Genomic DNA, 21275 nt, shown 5'->3' with positions numbered 1-21275 from the left:
TACGTAAATTGTAGGCACGTGGGTTTATAATATTGAGGTCAGTTTCACGTGTCTGGCACTCCGCGCGGTGTTAGACCGATCTGTGTTATCCTTAGGAACCGGTCAGTTTTAGGGTCCCTTATCAGTTACTAGCCATAAAGGAGGGTTTTGCGCCTGCAGCGACGTGGGGACTGCAACCCCCAGCATGCCGGCGCCTTTGGGGGAGGGGCGGCCGGCTGAAGGGGGTGGGCGCAGCGGGCGCGGAGACCTGCAGGGCGGAGAGAGAGAGTGTGGGCCTGGAAGTAAGAGGTGGGAGCGTGGGAAGTGAACTGAGTCAGAGCTTGGTGGAGCTACAAAGAGACCAGAGCTGAACGAGCTGCGAGCCCAGGAGCATCGGAGCCTGCAGGGGCACGGGACCGGCGGAGGGGCTGCAGGAGGAGCGCTCAGCGACAGGGAAAAGGAACCGCAGGAGCCAGGCTCGCAGGGAGGCTCTGGAGCCGGCGCCCGGACTTGGCTGGCTGAGGGGCTCGGATCGGACACTCCTCCCGACTCTGGATGGTCTCTCGGGGTCTGCTTGCGCTGCAACCGGACTGAGTGGTTTCGTCCTCCGCAGGGGTGGACTCCCCAGGTTTGCATCCCCAACGAGTGATTTGGCTGGTGGGTTCCTGTTTGACGACTTTCTCCGGGACTGGTGTGTCGTTCTCATCTGGGATCTACTGGGAGCGCAGGAGAGACTGGGCTGAAGGTGAGTGCGGCATCTGGAAAACATTTTGGACTCTGCTATAGTGCACCCCACCCGGACTCTGGTTCCGTGAGGCCCCCTAAACGCACTCCTTAGCGCAGACCCCAGCTGTGCAGAAGTTTGTTGTGCGAGACCTTTGTGCGCTTTTTGGCTACAAGCCCTTCTGTGCGTGCACGAGACTTTGTTTTAGGGGGCGCGTATCCGACTCCCCCCCCCCAATTTTTTCTGGTGTTGATCTGGATCGCAGTCACTCCTCACGGGTGTCTGGTATGTACATGCAAACACCCAGAGTTGTTTATGCTTTTTCGATCTGCTTGTGACTCGAATGATCCCTGACGCCGCGCTTCGTGGCACTGCAGCCTAACAGTATGTTGATCACCGAGTCAGGGGCTTAGCTATCAAAAGTACCTCAGGTGTAGTGTAACCGACGCCCGTGGAAGTGAGCGGGTCCCGATAACTGTGTTTTTTGTGTGTGTGTGTTTTTTAAACATATAAAGTAGGGCTTTTGGGGACCTGATGCCCGTGCATGCGATAGAAATGCTTGTTGGGGTGGGAGGGGGTATGAATTTGCACGGTGGTCACTGGGACGGGCGAGGAACGAGGTTTAGTTTGATCGGTGCGAAACTAACTCTAGTGAGTAGTTGTTCGTCAGCACCTGGTGTTCTCTTCCCCTTTCTGGTGCCTCGAAGCCCGCTCCTTGTTCACTAGCGCTAAAGAAAACAAAAGCTTGCCCGGAGCAGGCAGAGGGGAAAAGCCAAGCCTCGGGCCAAAGAAAATAATCAGCACTGGGGGAGGGGCGGCCCCGGGGTCTGGAGACGGCTTCGGCTCGGTGGCCAAGGAGTGGAGTCCGCTTGGAAGGAGGGGGAGGGCGGCCCTGCTGGACCACGAACGGGGGAGCAGAGATTACCCCTGCCATAGGTGGGGGAGAGGAGGCGGTGCCAGCGAGCCTTGATGTGCCAGGGGGCGTGGGCTGTCCTGGGGCCCAGGAACGAACAATTAGCGCCGGGATTGATGAGGGGGGGGTTAAGGGGTAAAGTATTCCGAGACCCCGGGATGAGAAGTGTTTTCTTTGGGGTGCTTCAGGTGCGCCTGCAGGGGTGTGCGGCGACTTGTCTTTGCGGGGAGAAAAAGGGTTGCGCGTCATGACATAAACTTTGTGTGTGTGTGTTCATGTAGCCTCCCTGCCGTCCTATAAAGGCTTCCCGTAAGCTCTCAACCCCTCCCGACTTGTTTCAAGTTTTTTTCCATGCCTGGTGTTGGCAGCAGGCAGGGAGTCAGGAATGTGATGGTGTGTTTGTGACTGTTCTGTTAGGGGGCGGTGTGTGAGCAGAGGTGGGCCAGGAAGGGTTGCTTTTGTGCTCATGAGTGGCGTGTGCACGACGGGTGCAAGGAGTCTCTATTGGGAAGAGGGGACAACGTGTTTTGAGAGGGGTTGGAAGAGGTCCTACGCTGAGGAGAAATTGTCCTAAAGTCGCATTACTACTCCTGCCCTAAAGTCCTATTACTCCCGGTCCCCTCTCTTCTGGTCACTTCTCTTGCACTGAAATAACATAACTCGAGGTCCTCTCCTTCCCCAACTCCTGTGCAAATGCAATTTGCCCCAGGCACTAAGCACACTTGAGCAGAGTCGCTATCACTCTATAAATCATACCGTTCTTTCATGTACTCCACGCATGTATTGTCTTTTTCAATGTATTTAAGCTACAACTGGCGCCATCTCCTGCGAGAATGTAAACCACACCTGTCTGTCTCTGCACCTGGCACCGTGTGATTTACGCGGGTGTCCCCTGCACCACGAATGTAACCTGGGCCCACATTAATGCAACCTACGTTTGGCTCTACCTTCCCCCCCGAATGTAACCTATACCTGGCTGATTTCTTCAGTCCTGTAAACTAGACCTGCTGCATGTAAAGCACTCCTCTTTCTGTCTCCTGCTCTGACCTGGCCTCATCCTGGCTACGAGGAAACGCAGCGGTGATGGGTAGAATGACTGTAAACAGTCTCAAACACTGCCAGTGACTTGGGTCGTATTTGAGGCCATCCGTTTACCCCCCCCCCCCCCCCCCCCCCCACCCACCCACACGCACACACACACACACACTGCGGCACAACAGAGACTTGATTTGGCGCCAGTAGAGAAGTCCAGTCCAGTCAAATCTGCCAAGCCAGCCCCCCTCTGAATGGGAACACCGACGGCCCCAGCCAAGTTTCGGCGTATTTGGGCTCGTGAGGTATAGAGTCCTGTGCCACAGGACCTGGGTGTGTCTTATGCACATCTGAACCTGCAACTGGGTCGACTCCTTCATTTCTACACCTACGAACAAACGCCAACATCTGGCACTAATGTTAGCGAGGGTTGACTGGCCTACAGGCAGGGCCCCTGGAATTATGCAACAAGAGAGGCCACAAATTATGTGGCGAGGTTTAGTACATTATATGGCATAATGTGGCACATTTTGTAAATTGTATTACTTCATTATTTTGTCATTTTTAAACTTGTTAACTGTCTGGGCCTTGGTTTCACCTCATTAGTACCAGTTTAATACCCAAAAATAGCATTAAGCAAAAGAAAGGTGACCAGACTGCTTTGCACTGCACTGGAACACTCGTCACTGCATGGTTAGTAACTTTTGAACCATTTGAGCTAGAAACATATATTTTTTTGCGTAAAAATCCCAAGATTATGAGGCATATGATGCGGCAAATCTATTAATATGTAAAAATCGGTCACAGTTGCACCATCGCATAATTTCAGTGGCCCTGTCTATAGGGCAGTCGGGCAGAGCCCATGGGCTGGTCTGACAGGTCAGTTTTATGGTCTTCTGAGCCGGTCTTGATTTAATATAACGTGTATTTGTAAAGTGCATGTTCATCCAGAAGGGTATATTGGCATAACAAATGTTTATAGTTACCCAACTCAATGGTACTCATTTTATCTACCTGAGATGGATGAACAGCTGAGTGGACCCACTGGGATTTGATCCTGTGACTTTGAGCTCAAGCACAGGCTCCTCCAGTGGACTCATTAGTCCACTAAGCCACCAGACCCGGCCTCTAATATTAAAGCGAACATTACCTACAGAAAGCTCAAATCCATGCGGTCTTCAATACCGTGTAAAACACTTCACAAGTTCAAAACAGTCCCCATTTGGGAACATAGGACTTTTTTTTTTTAGTTATCTAATAACCTGATGTGGCCACTTTTATGTTGATGTCCCAGTCCGATCCTGGTTTAACCCTCATCTGGCGCCCTCACCTGCATGCCTCAACCACGCCTAACTCTATCTAATGCACCAAAGCCTTCTTCACCAGGCTCCAGCGCCGGCACTCCCTATCCCCAGGCACCTCCTATCCAGAAAACAACACAGCCCCAGAGTGATAAATGCGCTGATGCCTTGGTGCTTGCAGGGCATGTGGTGGTGTTTGTTCCACTGTGGCACCCGCGTGCCAATAAGTTGTTAACTGTATCAGGGTTCCTCTGTTCCGCCAGGTCTGCTTCAAGGCCGCTCAAATAGGCCAATATGGGGTGAGCGGGTAGGACGGGACGCCCTAGTGGGTGATTTTTTTTTTAACAAGCTTGTTGTATCTATCTATCCATCGTGACTAAGAATGCCATCCAGTCTACCAGCTTCACTGGCGAGGTGCTTGCCCCCCCCTCCCTCCCATTAGCCTCCTTTTGCTGTTCTGCCCGGGTTCAGGGAAGGGCAGCACGTCCCAAGTCCTGCTGCCACAACCGGGCCAATGAGAGGTGGCTTCCCCGCTGGAGCCTCAGCCCTGAGTCAGGTCTCGTGCGCACGACCCGCGAGAGCCGCACGCATCAGGAGTGCGTCACTGCGCACACGTGCTGGGTGAGTGTCCCTCTAGAGTGCACCGGAAGTGGGGCCAGGCTCTGTTCTCAGCATCCAACGACCTGTCTGGCATCCGTGGAACTGGTGTGTTTAGTCTGTCCTGGCCAGCGGCTGGTCCTCAGTGTGGTTAACATCTGACTCGTGGCTGTCACATTTCCAGGTCCATGAAAGACCAGCTGCTCCCACCCAGGTTATTCTTTCGGTACATTGAGGGAATTTCCCTTGTTTATAAATTATAATGAGGTAAATACCACATGTCCCAGAATGCAAATGAAAGAAAAAAAACTGGACTGGAACAGTTAGTGGAGCTTGGACCTTGGAAACTTGGCAGCAGGTGTGGGAGGCTTGGATTCCTATCCTGCTGTTTGAGCATCCAGTGTGTGGACTGTACCATCATGTCCTTTGGGTGTCCGCTGCTTTGTAAAACAAGGATGGTCCAGCCAGGGTGCACTCGTGTTAACTCGGAACACCTCTATTGGTCACGTGGTCCTGGATTTGATTAAATGAAACTTTACTTATTTAAAAGATGTCGCCTAATGAAAAAGGCATCTACGTGGACTTCATGGCAACCAACGACGAACGAGCTTTGCGTTTATCCTGTCGGCCGACTAAACATGTTTCGCCACCTGCACCGCCCTATCTGCTTATCAGCTAACTCGCTAATGCTTGAGAACAATTGTGGCACACCAGAGTTTTAATTATCAAGAGGAGTCATGTGTTTTTAAACTTTTTAAGGCTCCAAACACGATGAACCCTTGAATCATGTGTTGTGCGGTGCGGTTAAGTCACGTCTGAAAGGGTTAATGCAGATGTCTCTGCATGCTCTGGTGTGGTTACTAGAGAGTGCAGGCTGGTGGAAGCCTTGCGCAAACTACGGAAGCACGTAGCACAAGCGCTCTGTTTGCGCGCGGCAGGCCTGGCTGGATAGCACACACTGCTTTGGAAGCCCTACTTTAGCCCCTTTTGCTGTGGCTCAGTTTGCGCGTGTAATTAGCTGCTCTGACGTGATTGGACATAGTCTGCCACTGGGCAGAGCACAGCATAGGACCTGTCTTGTACAACATCGGGGTTTCACCTACAAATATTGCTTCCTGTGACGTTCTGGGCTCAGTCCTTTGGCGCAGCGGAGAAGAAAACGCCATAAAAATTAACTAAAAAGTGTTGTTCGGTTTTCTGCTCTCATGTGCTTCGTCCTGGGCGCCTCTATCGGTCCTACATTTCAACCCACAGCTTTTCAACTGAGTAGGTTTCATGGGTAGACATCCGGTTTGGCAGGTCTGTTCACTTGCCATCTTCTCTTGATTTGGACACTTCTTGACCAATATTTACTGAGTCCAAGATCATTTGCTTTTTATTTACTGTTTTTTTTCTTCTTTCTTTAACTCCACAATTTCCACTGGAGGCTGCTCCCGGCACACTTTTCCCTTTCCACCGGTCTGTATTTGCTAGTGTAATGCCAATCCATGGAAAGGAAGGCTGGCTATGTGCCACTCCTAAACCTCTCGCACGACAAAATGGCCCCTAGGGAGAGCCGGAGAACTTCCGGTCCCCTGATACCTCTGCCCAATTCCTGTTGGCCATTTTCGTGGACTGGCTCGGGTTGCCGCCTGTTTAGCCAAGAAGCATTTAACTTGGGTCAAACAGGAACCAGATCCATGCCAGTTATTCAAGATACTAACACAAGCGAAGTTTGTTTAAAATGGATCTGAATGAAACGTTAGACAGTCAATGATCATCCTGAAATACTGGCATTATTTGCCCCCTAGCTGGGTACCCCGTAGGCCCAAATGGGACAGTTATCTCGTGTGACCTCATCGGAGGGTTTCCAGACACTGTCCATCCGGGATAGTTAATCCCTCTTATCAGAACAGAATAAACCAAGATTTTCAAGGCCACATAATCAACAGTCTGGGAGTCTTCATTTATGTAAAAGCCAATAAACACTACACTGACGGCAATCTTAATAACTTAAGCTGACCGGGTTGTGTGTCAAGGGGGGAAAAGCATCAGCAAAGTCCAACAAAGTGGTTTGCATTGTGAGTCCTGTCTAAATTATATGAAAAAAAGGAGGCTCCGTGGAAAAAAAAATTAAGATTGCTTTGTGCATATAATGAATCTAAGAGATAAAGAATGTAATGTGTGATGATTCAGTGTACTTTTGAGGTGTAAAATACTTCCTCCTGCATTGCAACGCAAGCACGATGCAAGATGGGCACATAAACAAAATGGATATTGCAAAAGTAACTGGAGTCAATGAAAAGTCCTAGTAAGAGATGGAGGTAAAACTGGCAAGCCCCAGTTCTGGTTTGTGATTTGTGGTCCTAGTATTCTTCCATTAAATTTGCCTCAGTTTTCTAGGAATGGAGATTCCTATGTTGCAGCTAACAAAGGTGGCTCTAGCATCTTTTGCCTCGGTTTCTTAGGATGCCTGGTGAACAACACTAATGGCCTTATATGTTATCCTGCTTGCGGAGCGTTTGATTGAAGGTTTGGTACCGGGTGGTATGCCTCTTTCTTGCATCATCGGGGCTATTTCCCTTATAGAAACGTACAGTATGCTGGTTCTTCATACCCTGCCTTTTGGTTCCTGTTGTATTGAGTTTCTCTGTGTTTGTTAACAGACACTCTTGCCATTAGAGAGATGTTGAGTGAAAATGTCCTCACTCTTCAAGAACACGGGCAGCAGAGGCTCTGTCCTCCCTCTTTGAATCCTGGCTGAGAGGTTTCTACCACTGAGTCCATGCTTGGCATGATATGTGGGAGGTAAATGGTGTTTACCAAACTTATCAACTGCCCGTCTTCGCTGTGTGAAATGAGTGCTTGGGCCTTTTGTCTTGTCCAAAATGTGTTTCGTTGTAAGTGTGAGTTTTGTCTTTGAAGCGAGGAATTAGTCAGATGTCTGTGGATTGGCACTGGATACCAGATTAATAGTCACTTTTTCAGGTCTGCGTTAGCAAAGCTCTTTTGAGTTGAGTAAAATTATGTGTGTAATCTAATTAGTTCCAGGGGCTTTTAGCCATCTCACTTCATCCATTGGTCTGTTGTTGTGTCATTCACATTTTTCTTTCGCTCACTGCAGCAGACAGCGTGGGTCAATAAGTCAGCCCGCTTCAATTGGCCAACTTCACTGTGAGTGACAGGATTCTGCCCTTTCACAAGGGGGAGCACACAAAATAGTTATCTTCAGTGTGAGTGATTACTATGGCAAAGCATACTTCTGAGAATGTTCCTTTTTTTTGATTGACAAGGGGCCTTCAGTTTTCCCAACAATATCATTTTGCAAAACAAGCACAGACAAAACTAAGAATCTAAAAACAATACCAGACCGGTTGGCTTTGTTAATAATGCTTGTTTCCATATTCATCTGAGGCAGTTGTTATATCGGTTGCAAACCGTTGTTTGGCTGTGCTACGGTTGTTGCTCATTGACTATTATGTGGTTGTTTTATCCTCGCTTTTCTTTCTCACCTGTGCGTGGCTATCCTGCAACTAATCTAAAAAGTGAACATTTATGTTGGGTCTGCTCAATGTAAGCCCAAGAGGGCAGGAGAAACGTGCCAGTTTGTCAACATATCAACATTTGATACATGGGCTCACAGTGATTCTAAATAGGAATCAATTCAATGGACGGAAGTTACCCTGAACGTACGCCATCCAGCTTTACTAATCTTGTGTTACTCTGGACACTCTCGCTTTAGTGTTTTCTTGACTTGTTTCATGGAGGGCTCAAAACCATGATTACAAAATATCGGTTGCCAACTTTGACACGGGTATCACACCGAGGCTCAAGTGATGTCACCAGATTTTGATGCTGTACTCTTGAAATGTGCTTAGTGTTGGGTGGAACAAATCTCTTCATGGGCATTGCTGAAAGCTGGTACTTGATCCTTTTCTCTCCACCCACTATGGGTAAAGATGTGGTCTGAGGGGACATACTGTTCGTTTGGTTGATTGAATTTGCATCCAGATGGGAATTCTGGGCCAAGGATTCTTTCAGTGGGTGTGGAGATGCACCAATAGGGTGGGCTGGCTTGCACTAGTCTCGTGTCATATGAAATGGTCTACAATCTCATCTGCCCATGGCTATGCCAGGCAGAAAGCCTGCCTCATGATAATCTGTGCAGACCCTGCAGCTCTTGGGAGCATTCCAGCCCAGACAGATGACGCGTGAACATTTAATTACTTATTTAATTTTCCCTAGTCAACGTCTGTCGGAATCTCCCCTATCGCTCTTACCTGCACGGGCCGCGGCTGCTCATGGGAACAGTGCAACAGGAACTGCCAGGAGAGGCTTTCTCCTAAAAGGGACAAAAGCAATCCCAGACTGGTTATGGCAGCTCTGCCATTTCCCATGATGCAAAGAGATCACAACCAGACATTAAACCTTTGGACTCCTGGATTCCTCTACTATTGGGCATGAAGGCACGTGGGAGAATGCAGGCTTGCCAATTTGTGAAACGTTTTCACTGTGTGATAAGGGGCGGGCCTTGCAGGGGGCGGGTCTTAGTGCCAAGAACAGCCCCCACCCCACAAACACACAAAACAATGCTTTGAGGCTGCTGCCGATGTCCTGCGGAGCTGTTTTCACACCACGTAATAGACATCGAGCTGAGCAGAACCTCCAGTTAGCTGGAAACTACTCCAGAGAGCAGGTTTCCAGCTAATTGTGTGCGCACCATGTGATATCTTGTGATAGGAGCCATTATCATGTGACACACTGGCATCGTGTGAGTTGGAAGGTCTATGAATGGGTATAAACAAGAACATGAGTATTTTGAGCACAATACCCCTTGGGGAGCTAATCAGACATTTCAGAAACTGGCTTTCTTAATTATGATCATTGTTCAGGGCTTTCTGTATGTAGTAAAACACCCCATTTTTGTGGCCACCGTTATCCGAAAGACCTACTGTATGTTTTCCATATCCTAAAAGCCCTTCTCTACATTGGGTCTATTGGGTTGCATGTTACCTGGTTACCCTACATGGAAATGTTCCTGATTTACATGAAGCTCGTTCACCCTTTTTACTATCCATGACAGGGAAGGCCTTCACCTGTGATCGGTCTAAAATGGAACAGCTTCTCTTATAAATGCAGCCATAGCCTATGTTGGATAGGATCATATTCTCGTAGTTAAGGTTTCTCTTAGAGTGAGGGCTGTGGCCTGAGGCTGTGATCTGTGTTGATCTACCACTGGAGAGACCCCTCCTCCCTTTAAAGTCTCAGATCATAGCGACAGCCTAGATTGCCCTTGGAGAGAGACATATGCAGCTTAACTCGTGGAGAGGGTCTCATGCTTGGGTCTATATTTTTAGTGCACTTTATCAGGGCAAGACCCCCTCAGAAATCACAATTTAGCTCAAAATACCACTCCTATCCATTTCCAATATTTGATGTAACAGTTATTGTGGAGCAATGTCTTTCCCCCCTTTTTTAATTGAGTGCATTGGCTCTAGTAATTGTTATTTAATAGTGGTGGTACAGCACCGTTAAGTAGGCAGGTCTCTAACCCTATTTGGGGGCATTGAATGATTCATAGTACTGAATCCAAGAATAATCCAGTAATTTTGCTTTTCCTGTGTGACTTTAATTACTTTTTCCCCAAAAACTCTACACTGGCACATTTCAAATACAGGAGACGCACATGTGTTAATTTGTTACTTTATATGTTGCACTGTTGTCAATATAACGAAATGCACATACACAGAGCAACAAAATAACACTTGCCCCCTTCCACTAATAATGTATCCAGTTTAGAAAGGAGAGCGAATGATAGCTGGCAGCTGTGAAGTGTTAACTTTCTGCCATCAAAGTTGCCAAAAAATAGCAAGTTGCATTGTGAAAAACTAAAATGACTAATAAATGCTGAGATTTTCTACCGTGGACCGTTCAGGAATGAAGACGTGTTGGTAACTTTTTCTTTAGTTGTGCTATATTAATGTACAGTTGAATCCTGATCCAGATTCGTGGTCCCTTGGGCGGCTCTGTCAAAAGTTGGGGGTCTCTCTTGAGCATCCAGATGCCTGTAGATCCTAAGGCCCTTGTTTGATGTCTCACCCTCCCTAAGCCCCTTCATATATAATAAGTAGTTATAGGGGATTTCAGCCAGATCTCTTCCATCATTGGTCTGTTGTGGTGTCAGTCACATATTTCTTCCGCCCAATACGGCATATATATATATATATATATATATATATATATATATATATATATATATATATATATATATATATAATCATGTGGTCCACTTCAACCAGTAGTTAACAGCATTGACCACATTCTGCTTTTTCATAAGAACCACATCCGCACACCAAGTAGTTCCTTTCATTGTTAGGGACTACTCTGGCAAAGTGTGTTTTTTGGGACTTTTTTTTTTTTGTGTGTGTGCGTCCCTGTCCGTCCATCCCTTGTTCCCTTCCTCCCACCGGCTCCCTCAACAATAAAGTAATACAAAAACATGACCAAACAATTATTGCATAGCCAAACTGCTGGGAGCTGTCGCCAGACCTATTGGCTTTGCCAGTTTATTCAATGGGGCTGTGTCTGGCCCTTTCAGCTAGACCAGTGTGTGGGTTTTCAAAGTGTTGTTCAATTTCTTTTTAGTTCCATAAATATATTTTTTATAATGATTTTTGCCTTGCTATTACCATTATCCTATTATGACACTGGTCCGCTGAATGCTGCGAGTGCCTGCCCTCTGTGGAATGTAATCTCCGAGTTGACTTTTGACGCTTGTTAGTGGGGAGGTGGGAGGGTGGTTTCCAGTTAATTCCTTAATGGACTTCGTTCTTCATTGAAAGCGGGACGCGCGCTTGTTACCCGATGTGTGAGCCTGGTTGGCAGAGGAAAGAAATGCCACATGAGCGTGCAGTGGGTGCACGGCAGAGCTGTGGGACAAAAGAATTCGAGAGGACGGGGTGTGCCAGCCTGACTCAGGCCCGGGTGAGGGCTCCGTGACATTACTGCCATTGTCAGCCGAGATCTGGGAACAGAGCGGCCCACGCCACAAAGGCCGTGTGACGGGAAGACCTGGAGGCACCCGGGCAGTTCTGAGGCTTCCAGTCAGGTGCCTCAGAAAGGCTGGCAAGGTTTGTGCACTGTGGGCTGCATGGCAATCTTGTGCCCAGCATACGTTTGACTGTGCCTAGCCCGGCCTCCCGAAGACCATGGCTGACGGGCATTGTCCAGAATGCCCTATTGTCAGGGGCACTGGAATTATGCGGCAGAGGAAAGCCAAATTAGGGTGCATGGCTTAATAAATGCAGCGAGGATAGGCATATTATGTGGCACATTTTGTGATAGTACTAATTCATTATTTTGTCATGTTCAAACTTTTTAACACTGCCGGGGCATTGATTGCACCTCAGTAGTATCAATTTAACACCCAAATATAGCAATAAGCAAAAAAAAAGTAACTAGTCAAGCGTTTCTAAGGGCCTTCCAGTGTAAGGCGCTGCTGCATTTTTAGTAACTTTGAAACCGTTTGAGGTAGGAAAATGTTTTTGTGCTAAAATATGCAGATTATGCGACAGGTGGCGGATTGTGTGGCAAATGCCGCAAATCTATAACTTTGCAAAAAATCGTCGCTGCCGCACATTCGCATAATTGCAGTGGCCCTGCCTATTGTGCAGTACTCGTGTTTGTAGTCAGGGAGCATGTTGTCAGGCTGGATATTCCTGATTTAAAAAAAAAAAAAGTTATTAAACTTTCTACTCCCATAGCTGCCCAGTTTGGGTATTTGTGGCATTATGTTTGCGATATGTGTGATCTTTGCAATGTCTTGTGTGACACTGTATCATGAGCTAAGCTAAGCAATTATATCGGTTTCATTGTTACTTAAATAAATAACCAATGTGTTCCAATGCTAAGAGCTCTCCCATTTCTAATATTTAAGTTCAGGTCAAATTATTCTGGTCTCCGGAGTCCTGTGTAGTCTTTCTTCCATAACATTTAGATGAGCTCGCTCCTCTGTCCTCTCCATCCCACAAGGGTACTTTCTATTATTCTCGCTAGCCCTCGTGCTCTCTTTTCGAGTACCTGTTATACATGTTTAAGAAACGTCTGTCTGCCGCGTATATACATTTGTCCAGAAGGGGCAGGCTTCTAGGAGCGCAGCGCAACGCGTAGTTGCAGTGAAACGACGTGTGCACCCCTGCCTGTGACTTGCATCAAAATATTTTAAAAAACACGCAACCAAAGAAGTTAAAAAGAATTGTAAAAACAAAAAACAATTTCGGAGCTATCCGTCATTCATCCGCGTAACGCGCAGCGCTCCCGCCCGGGCTCTGCAGTGTGTGACGAGGCCGTCTCTCTGTCTCTGAACCGCCGTGTGCGGAGCTCGCGCGGTCGCAGCAGGAAGGGAGAGGGGCACCTCCGCATGGCTCGGTGTGCCTCCTGTGTAGAGCCGTGGGCCTGACATGTGTGACGTGGACGGGGCTCTGTCGGATTGTGAGGTGTTTGAGGAGAGTCGCTGGTACAGAGTGACAAGGTGCTCTGCTTGTCGGGGCAGGGAGCTGTCGCTGTCCGGATCAAGGTGCAGGTGCCTCATGGTCAACTAACAGTGTCCTACGGGTCCGCACCAAGCAGCTGGATTCAGCCGAGCTCTTAAATACCCGGCTCCATCTGCTCCAACGCAGTACACCGAGCCCGGGCGCGGCGCATGCGCTGTGACTTTGGTACTAACTAGTGTACCTGAAATGAGGCACACTCATGAGGCAGAGAAGCGCCCGTCCAGTCCCAGCACCGCCCCCCCCTAACGACGACAGCATGGCTTGCATCCGGCGTCGGGATAAATAGCTCTGCTCTTGCCACGTGCGATCTGAGCAAAACTAGGAGCTATGAATTGTGTGATGGAAGCACTGAAATGTGTTTAACGCTTGATGCGTCACACCTGGCAGGGTCACAACCCCAAACCACGATTTGATCAGTTTGGGTTGCTCTTCTTCCGTCTGTCTGGACAATAAGATTGTTTTGGCACTTACCACAACAGACGTGTTGTAGCCATGCTACCAAATAGTTGCCAGATAAAGTAAAAAAATATATAAATGGGGGCATGATCAAACATCAGCTGAAAGGGCTGCAGAAATGAAGTCTGTGCCATGCACCACCCTACCCAGGTGTTCATTTCCACTGAAGTACACCCAGCGCGTAGCTTCCATTTCTTGAACACCTGATCTGTTGAAGGTTGAATAGGTTTGAAAAAGCACACAAACCTGCAAAAAAAAAAAAACAAACAAACTGTGAAGCATACTTCGAAAAAATGAAGCCACTGATCGGCAGCTATTCTCTGAATATCTACTGAGGGAGGATTGCTTCCAGTGAGCCGGTGCTGACAAAGCCAGTAGGTCTTGTTGTAAACTATTGGCTTTGGCAATTTCTTTTGGTGGTGCTATGCAGCATCAGGACGGTGTGCAGCATATTCAAACTAATGTTTAAAAACAAAGTGGGGTGATGGTGTATATGTCAACTGACATGCCCATGAGTCAGAATTCAGATGTGCCATTTGCTTACATCCAAGATGGCCACCATCACTTTGATCAATACATTTGGGGGGGGGGGGGGCGGCGTTAAGCATGAAGGTGTCGATTTAAAAAAAAAACATGAATATGGACCATGGTTGTTGGGGGATAATGGAAGAGTGTGTGAGGAAGGTGGAAGGTAGTTCATAGAGGCTTAAGAAAAAAAGTAGTTCCCTAAAAGTGAGCAGTGGAAGGACACAAGAAAAGAGTAAAGAGTATGCCCTCCTAGGGAGGGAAAAACTCAAAATGGACAAGTCAAGCAAATGAGTGGCAATAAAGCCAACCAGTAGTAAGCAGTGTGTAGACTTTATCCCCAATGTCAAATCTTGGTAAGCTCACTATAGTTATTTTGCAACGGGACAGCGACGGTTCTGGTAGACTCGACCTAAAATGACTGATGTTCAGCTAATGGACAAGGCTTGCTAAGGAATCTGCGCAGCCATACCTGAATGATGGAGGCAGAGAGTTGGGGCCTGAGTGGCACACCAGGCTGGTTGGGTGTATAATGCTTCTACAGTAGCTAGAAGGCAAAGGCCAGTAATTAAGAAAGGCTGTGGAAGTAATTCTGTATTTTAATGTTTGCAATGGCACTCTTGGGCATTGTTCCATCACAGAAGGAAATGTATTGGTGTCCATTGGAAACTTGTGTGTGTAGCTGAGAAGCTAGGTGCAAAGCAGATTCTTTTGTGTCACACTAAAATTGTGCTTACCAGGCATATTTTACCCCATTTGGAAAAAGTACACATCACAAATGCTGGACCAAAAAAAAGATTAGCATTGACAAAGCTAGTAGGATTTGTAAAAATATTTAAAAAAAATTAGAGAGTGCCAAGGAACACCAGTCTTGGCACAGAAGTCTACTCATTTTCAGGAGTGTGTGCACATTTAATCAGGGAAAATTCCTCACGGTGAAGGCTGCATTGGCTGAAATGGGCTGATCAAGTGCTCCCTGCTGTGAGCAGTAATGATCGGAAGCAGAATGTGAATGTCACTTGAGGAGACCTATGGATGAAGAAGGTGAATCAAAAACCTGGCATGGATTTTTATTTGGACTATTTTGGAAAACATGAGGCTGGTAAGACATATAAAGCTGCCTTTAGGCCCGACCAAAGAAAACCAGTTTTATTCAACGTGCCAGGGTACATTAACCCATAGTGCTCAATTTGAGCCAGTGGTTGATTGCTGGTGGGTTGCCCGGCATTTATTTTTGGGGACCAGCACTTATTTTTTCACATCCGATATTTACCAAGAGCAAGAAAGGGAAAAGCACACAAATAGGAAAGATGTAGGATGAGAAATTAAAACTGGCAGAAAGGGAGAAAGCAGGAGCATGTGAGTGAGGTAAATGTTCAGGGAGTGTTTGGTACTGGATTAAAGAGGCATTAGGTGGTTTAAGACTGTCAGCCTTGGTATTCAGTGCACAGACTTCAGTTGCACAGGCCACTGGCTTCTGAGCAGAGCTTTGGGCACGACCACCCTGTCTGTTACAAATTAAGCACCGTTTACAGACCTGCAAATGTGCTGCTCATAATGCTGCTGACATAGACCAGGTTGCCCGAAAACTGGCCCGGCTGCCCTATTGTCCCAGTGAGTCTTGTTTCCTATTCCTGGGGTACCTGATTATTCACATGGTGCTAAGTCCACCAGACTTCTTCGCGTGTCCCTCTACATTTAGTGCCTCTGCTCTGATGCCCTGTGTAGATTGGAGTTCATCAGCAGTTCCCTCTCTGGGGAGGCTGCTGCGGCCCAGTATGGGACCAAAAGACATTGGCGACAAACTACCCTGTTTGTCCTACCACCTGGCTCCATCTGCTCTGGAATTCCATGGCAGTCACAGGCGGTCTTACACCCTGTCACTTCCCTGGTGTGCTTGCAGCCATGAGGAGCCTGCTTTGGCATCCGAAGATGATAAACTGAGGGGAGCTTTTCCCGTTAAGATGCTGGATGACTTTCTCCACAAACTCCAAGAGAAATTATACAAAATACTTAAAAGGAAAACCACTGCTCAAAAAACCTTGCTGACATTTCTGCAAACTTTTTTTTACTGCTATTCTCTGCCCATCACAGCACTGAGCCTGTGAACCAGTTCACCTGTGACAACAAAAAAAACAAAAATCCGAGTTGCAAAACTTCAAAGCGAATATGGAGTAATGAGGCTCAAGCCTCCGTATCCAAAAGCAGCACTGTCAGATCGAATCTTACAGCCAGAGGAGAATAGATGAAGGCAGAGGGCGGACTAAGCTCCAGAGGCGTAGCTGCCATTGGTGCACATAACAATTGGATTTGCTCTAATTCGCCTCCTGCATGTGGGCCATAAACATCAGATTAAGGACAGGGGGGGTGATGTGGAGGAATCAATAAAGAACCTTCAATAGGGAAAAACCTGGGCCGAAACGTGTTGACCTCACAGAACCAGGGAGTCTGACAGACCTTGAACACCAATAAAGAAATTGGGGACACACTTTTCGGATTTATTAGAGGGTTGACTCCCCCCCCCCCCCCCCTTCCACCCCATCCCCCCCTCCCCTTGTGTATATTGGACTACATCATGATGGATTGCCCAAAAAATATGTAGCAACCATTTAGTTTTAAGAATGGGTAAGAAGGAAAGAAAAACGATTGGTAGTACCCTTGAAGTTGTTTAGTGATTTTTGTGTCTTATATGTTGTTTAAATGGATAATGAATTTAGGAATTCAAAAACTACTTCAATTGGATATGGAGGTGGTAAGTAACCCAAAAATTATTTCAATTAATATTTGGGTTTATGTACCTGGAAGTAGGAACTAATTCATGTTTTTCCTATTGAAAGTTCTTTATTGATTCCTCCACATCACCCCTGCCCTTAATCTGCCATTGGTGCAGCAGCACTCGGGCTCAGAGGCCTAAGGGTCCCACTAGGCCTCAGCTATTGCTATATTTCCCAGTTCAAGCAGCAGCCAGGGGGCTCGGCTCATTTCCTTTCTTGCACTAGGGCCCATGTCACACTGGCTTTGTCACTGCTAAGCTCCACTAGCGTCTGCCCGGTGACAGAACGGTTTTTGCTCTAGGCAGTAGCGACTGCCTGGCCGAATGGCCTTTCGTCGCCTGCCCCCCAAGCCAGATCCACTCTCTAGTCCTCAGTGAATTTGTACTGGAGCTCGGTTATCGATGGGTTTACTGATCATCAGGTCGTGGAGCCTCTACCACCACCAGCCCGCCAGGGAAATGGTGGATGGCCTGGTTAGTGGCAGGGGTGGCTCTAGGCTCTAGGCTGCCTTGGGCCGGGAGCGTAGGTAGGGGGCCCCGGAAGAGGGGGTCCGGGTGGAGCGGAGCGCAGAGGCCAGTGAAAAGGGGGGGGGGGGTCAGGGTGTTTGGAAGTGGAACAGAGCCAGAGGCCACCAAATCCCTGCCAGTGGCCACCACACAAATATGTATCCATCCTCAGAGGATTATTATATTAAGGATATATATTGGCGTGGTGGCCCCTGGGGTTTGGTGGCCCTGTGCAGGTGCACAGCTTGCACATGCCTAAGGCCGCCCCTGTTAGTGGTGTCGTCTGCGTGCCGGCTGTTCCTTTCGAAGCCAACGAACTTTGCACAGCGATGCCAGCCAAGTTTCCTGTGTCCAGCTCTCTTATCGCTCTTTTATTTGTAGTGGAGTGTTGCTGTGTCCGATCATAAACTCTAATAAAAGAGAGAGGGACCCCAATACCAAAGGGATAGGGTACCACAGCTGACTTTAATCAAAAAAGGATTCCCTTTGGGCACCTTATACTCAAAACAACAGTTCTCTCACCCACATAAGACAAGTATAATTAAAAAACATAAATTAAACTATAGAAGCAATGCAACCAACATAACAATAAAACACTATAAAAAACATTATTATAAAATAATCCTGCACAGTTTATTCATATACATTGAAACATAATTTAAAATGGGAGACAGACATTATTTAAAGAAGGAAAATTACATACAAGAAATCACAAACTTCCTATCAGTAAAAAGGAGATACAAAACAGAAAATTAATTCAGCCAAAAGGTCAGAATTATCCTCAATTCATGTAAGGTGTATTTTTCCTTTGGTATCGACGCGTTTCGGCGGACACTAACATATGACCACCTTCATCAGGATTACATGTAATGTCTGCCCAATATTTCTGAAATTTAAACAACTTTTATTTTAAAAAACAGAGTTAATTTAATTAAAAATAGTGTACATCAACAAAAACCTATGCAGGCTGACTATTATTGACATTGCTTCTATAGTAGACTCATTACAACATTGAACATAACATCACATTTAAACAGTTTACAAAAAGAACATTTTATATATTTAATAAAAATATTACCACTGATCTGAGCACCATGTTCATATAGGATCAGGGTCACTTGCTCTAAGCATAGTGCTTATATTAGAAACCTAGAGGATTGGAATCTAAACAGTGTACCCATAGTTAAGAACATAAAAACACTTTAGGTAATTGTTTCTGCCACATCTTGTTGGTCTAAAGTTGCAGTGCACTTCTGTTCAGTAAATTCCTTTAGTAGTCTGCGTGCCGGCTGTTCCTTTCGAAGCCAACGAACTTTGCACAGCGATGCCAGCCAAGTTTCCTGTGTCCAGCTCTCTTATCGCTCTTTTATTTGTAGTGGAGTGTTGCTGTGTCCGATCATAAACTGTCGGGGAGGGGTTTACTAGGTCGGGGTAGAAAACGCCCAAAATAGAGTTCCACTGTTGCCCGGTGTACACTCCGACCTCGTCCTTTATCATCCTGATAAGAGAGCTGCAGAGATTGGGTCAAAAGGGATGCATGTTTTTCCTTCTGTATTTCAGTTGGGTTTTTTATTCTTGCATATGCACTTTAATACCTGCACTTTGTGATAGACTGTAATGGAACCCAGCAGAATTAGGACTCCCATTTTTTCGTTGAAGTCGTCATACCCCGAGCCTTGGGTGTATGGTTAATTACTCAATAACATCCACTGTCTTGACCCTTTTAATGTTTTTTCTCCTCCTTGGCTTGGTGGTGGTTGTAGGGGTGATTCCCCTTTCAGTTTTGGTGAAGTGTAATATTAGGGCTTGAGGTGGAAGGGTGCAGTGTCATTTGTCAATACTTCACAATAGGGGGCCACGGTTGGGCGGGGGCACCATGGTTCTGGATAAACGCAGTTGAACCCTGTTTTAGTACTGTCTCCTACTTTCACCTACACTGTCCTTCTGATATAATCAAATCAGTGAGGTTAGAAGTGCTGTTCTGTTGTTATTGCCTGGACTTAGTAGTAACAACAAGATTTATACTTGTGCTCGCACAAATTAATACCAGATAAGCAAGAGAAATACCCCATGCCTCCATTTTCCATCCAATTTCCAAAGCAAGCAAACATCTTACTGTATCCTTCAAGATTTCTCTTGAAAGCCGGCTGTAGTGGAACAGCTTGTTGTCTTGGTAATGTCTCGCATTGTTCCGGTCACATGACCAGAAGTGGCCTTTTAAGCATATACCCAAGGGGCCAACTAACAAAGGCACTTTGGAGTATGTAAATGAGTGCTTCTGTAGTGTTTTTATGTACTCTTAAATGATCTTGTAAGTTTGCCTTAAAACATCTAAAACAGGAATATTTTGGGGCTATTCATAGACAATTAGTGCAAAAAAGATAGGACCGGTCATTATTATGAATTTTAAAAACAGGGAGTTGAAGAATTTAGGAGTTGACTCTCAGAGTCTAATAAGAATATATTCAAGAGTACTCTTGCAGTACTACTTATAGTACGCGTTACTGCCTTTGTGACTCGGACCCCAAAGTATGGATACCTTCTGAAGGAGTACTTGGACTTCAGAGTTTAGGGCCGTGTTATGTGACCTTGTTTGTAGACTTCACTTATGTGGCACATAATTGTTGACAGGCTGCCTGGGTTTGTGAGCCCGTTGTCGGCCAAAGCAAGGGGTTTGCCTTGAAGCATGGGTTCTGAACTGTGTTCAACTAACACTGTAACAATTTTTTTTTCTGCACGGGTATTTGGAGTCTATGAAGTTTTACTGTGGTTTCTTCCATGTGATTGATTTCTTCGGGATCTCTGTGTTTGCTTACTGTGGTCTGCATGCACAAGACAGTCTCTTATATTATTTGGGGGTTCTCTGCACATAGGTGTTAATAGGGGTCTCTGTGGCTTGTGTAGATATATCTGTATTATTAGTAGTCTCTGTGTGGCTTCTGTTTGTTTACTGTATTTGTTGCTTTTGTACTGATCATTGGTTTCTTTTCCCCCCTCTTGGAAGGTTTAGGGAACAACTGTGCGCTAGAGGTTGGTTAAGACTGGATTCCCCATGGACTGCCCGGCTGGTGGCCAGTAGCAGCGGAGCTGGGATGTTGTCCTGGAGGCACCTCGTGTTTTGGGCCATGCTGGTCATGGCCACCCTCTCAGCTGCGCGGCCCGCGCCGACACTGCCCGAACAAGGTAAGCAAATGGCACCTGTAGGCGAAAGCCCGCCTCAAAAGGGACCAAGCATACCCCACACATAACACCACACTGTCATGCACACACTCGCTCGCATCGAACACTTCCCACGCCCCTACATATCAGGCAGAATTGTTCATTCATTCATTTATTTATTTAGAGTTTTACATAGCGCTGGCTCGACCCCGGGCTATCGGAGCGCTTTACAGTACATGGGAACAGAGATCATAGCATTAACACAAGGATTCAAGGTTGACATACTCTATCCAAAGGGAACACAATACAACATTATAGAGGTATAATGGCATTGTACCTGTGTGTTACATAGGACCACTTTTGTCTGGAGTGCAGTGTAAACACTGACTAGTAGACGTTTCAGGATAATCGAGTCAATGAAAAGATGGTGAAAATGTTACTCGCGTCTTTTTGGCCCAAGGTGGCCAATAAGGTCCTGGCTTGAAGTCCAGATGGTGGTAACTCCTCACTTGAAGTGTCTTCATGTTCACACATCATCAGGTCGTATTCTTTACATCAATCACGTTGAAAATACACATCTACACCTATTTTCTCCTACTTTTTTTTATGCAGTGATCTTTTGAAAATGCATCTTCATTTGCACATTTTCAGACGCCAGGTGCTGTTAAAGAGGACTTTTTTCAACAAAAGAATCTGCCTAATCTTTAACTCTTGTTCTTACTGCCCTGTGCTGGCGTAAAGCTGGTTCTGCCATTGCGTGCCTCCCTTACCGTGCATG

The 21275-nt window shown here is 46.6% G+C and overlaps 1 protein-coding gene across 6 annotated transcripts in view; it reads left to right on the top strand.

The window, feature by feature from the left end:
• Nucleotides 1-220: 220 nt before the first annotated feature.
• The window catches only part of FGFR1 (fibroblast growth factor receptor 1), a 153072-nt gene continuing 132017 nt past the window's right edge, over nt 221-21275 (top strand). For 2 of the 6 annotated variants that reach the window (XM_086943652.1, XM_086943651.1), the window contains exons 1-2: nt 311-724; nt 20343-20521. In XM_086943652.1, the coding sequence (XP_086799778.1) occupies nt 20431-20521 (91 nt within the window). In that variant the 5' untranslated portion in view covers nt 311-724; nt 20343-20430. Of the gene's footprint in view, nt 725-20342; nt 20522-21275 lie in introns of all 6 variants that reach the window. The other 4 variants (XM_086943654.1, XM_086943653.1, XM_086943650.1 and 1 more) reach the window with 3 other exon arrangements.

This window comes from Lissotriton vulgaris, chromosome 11 (assembly GCF_964263255.1).
Source record: "Lissotriton vulgaris chromosome 11, aLisVul1.2, whole genome shotgun sequence".
NCBI lineage: Eukaryota > Metazoa > Chordata > Amphibia > Caudata > Salamandridae > Lissotriton > Lissotriton vulgaris.
Note: the sequence above shows the minus strand (reverse complement) of the source record. Positions and strands in the feature narration are given on the sequence as shown.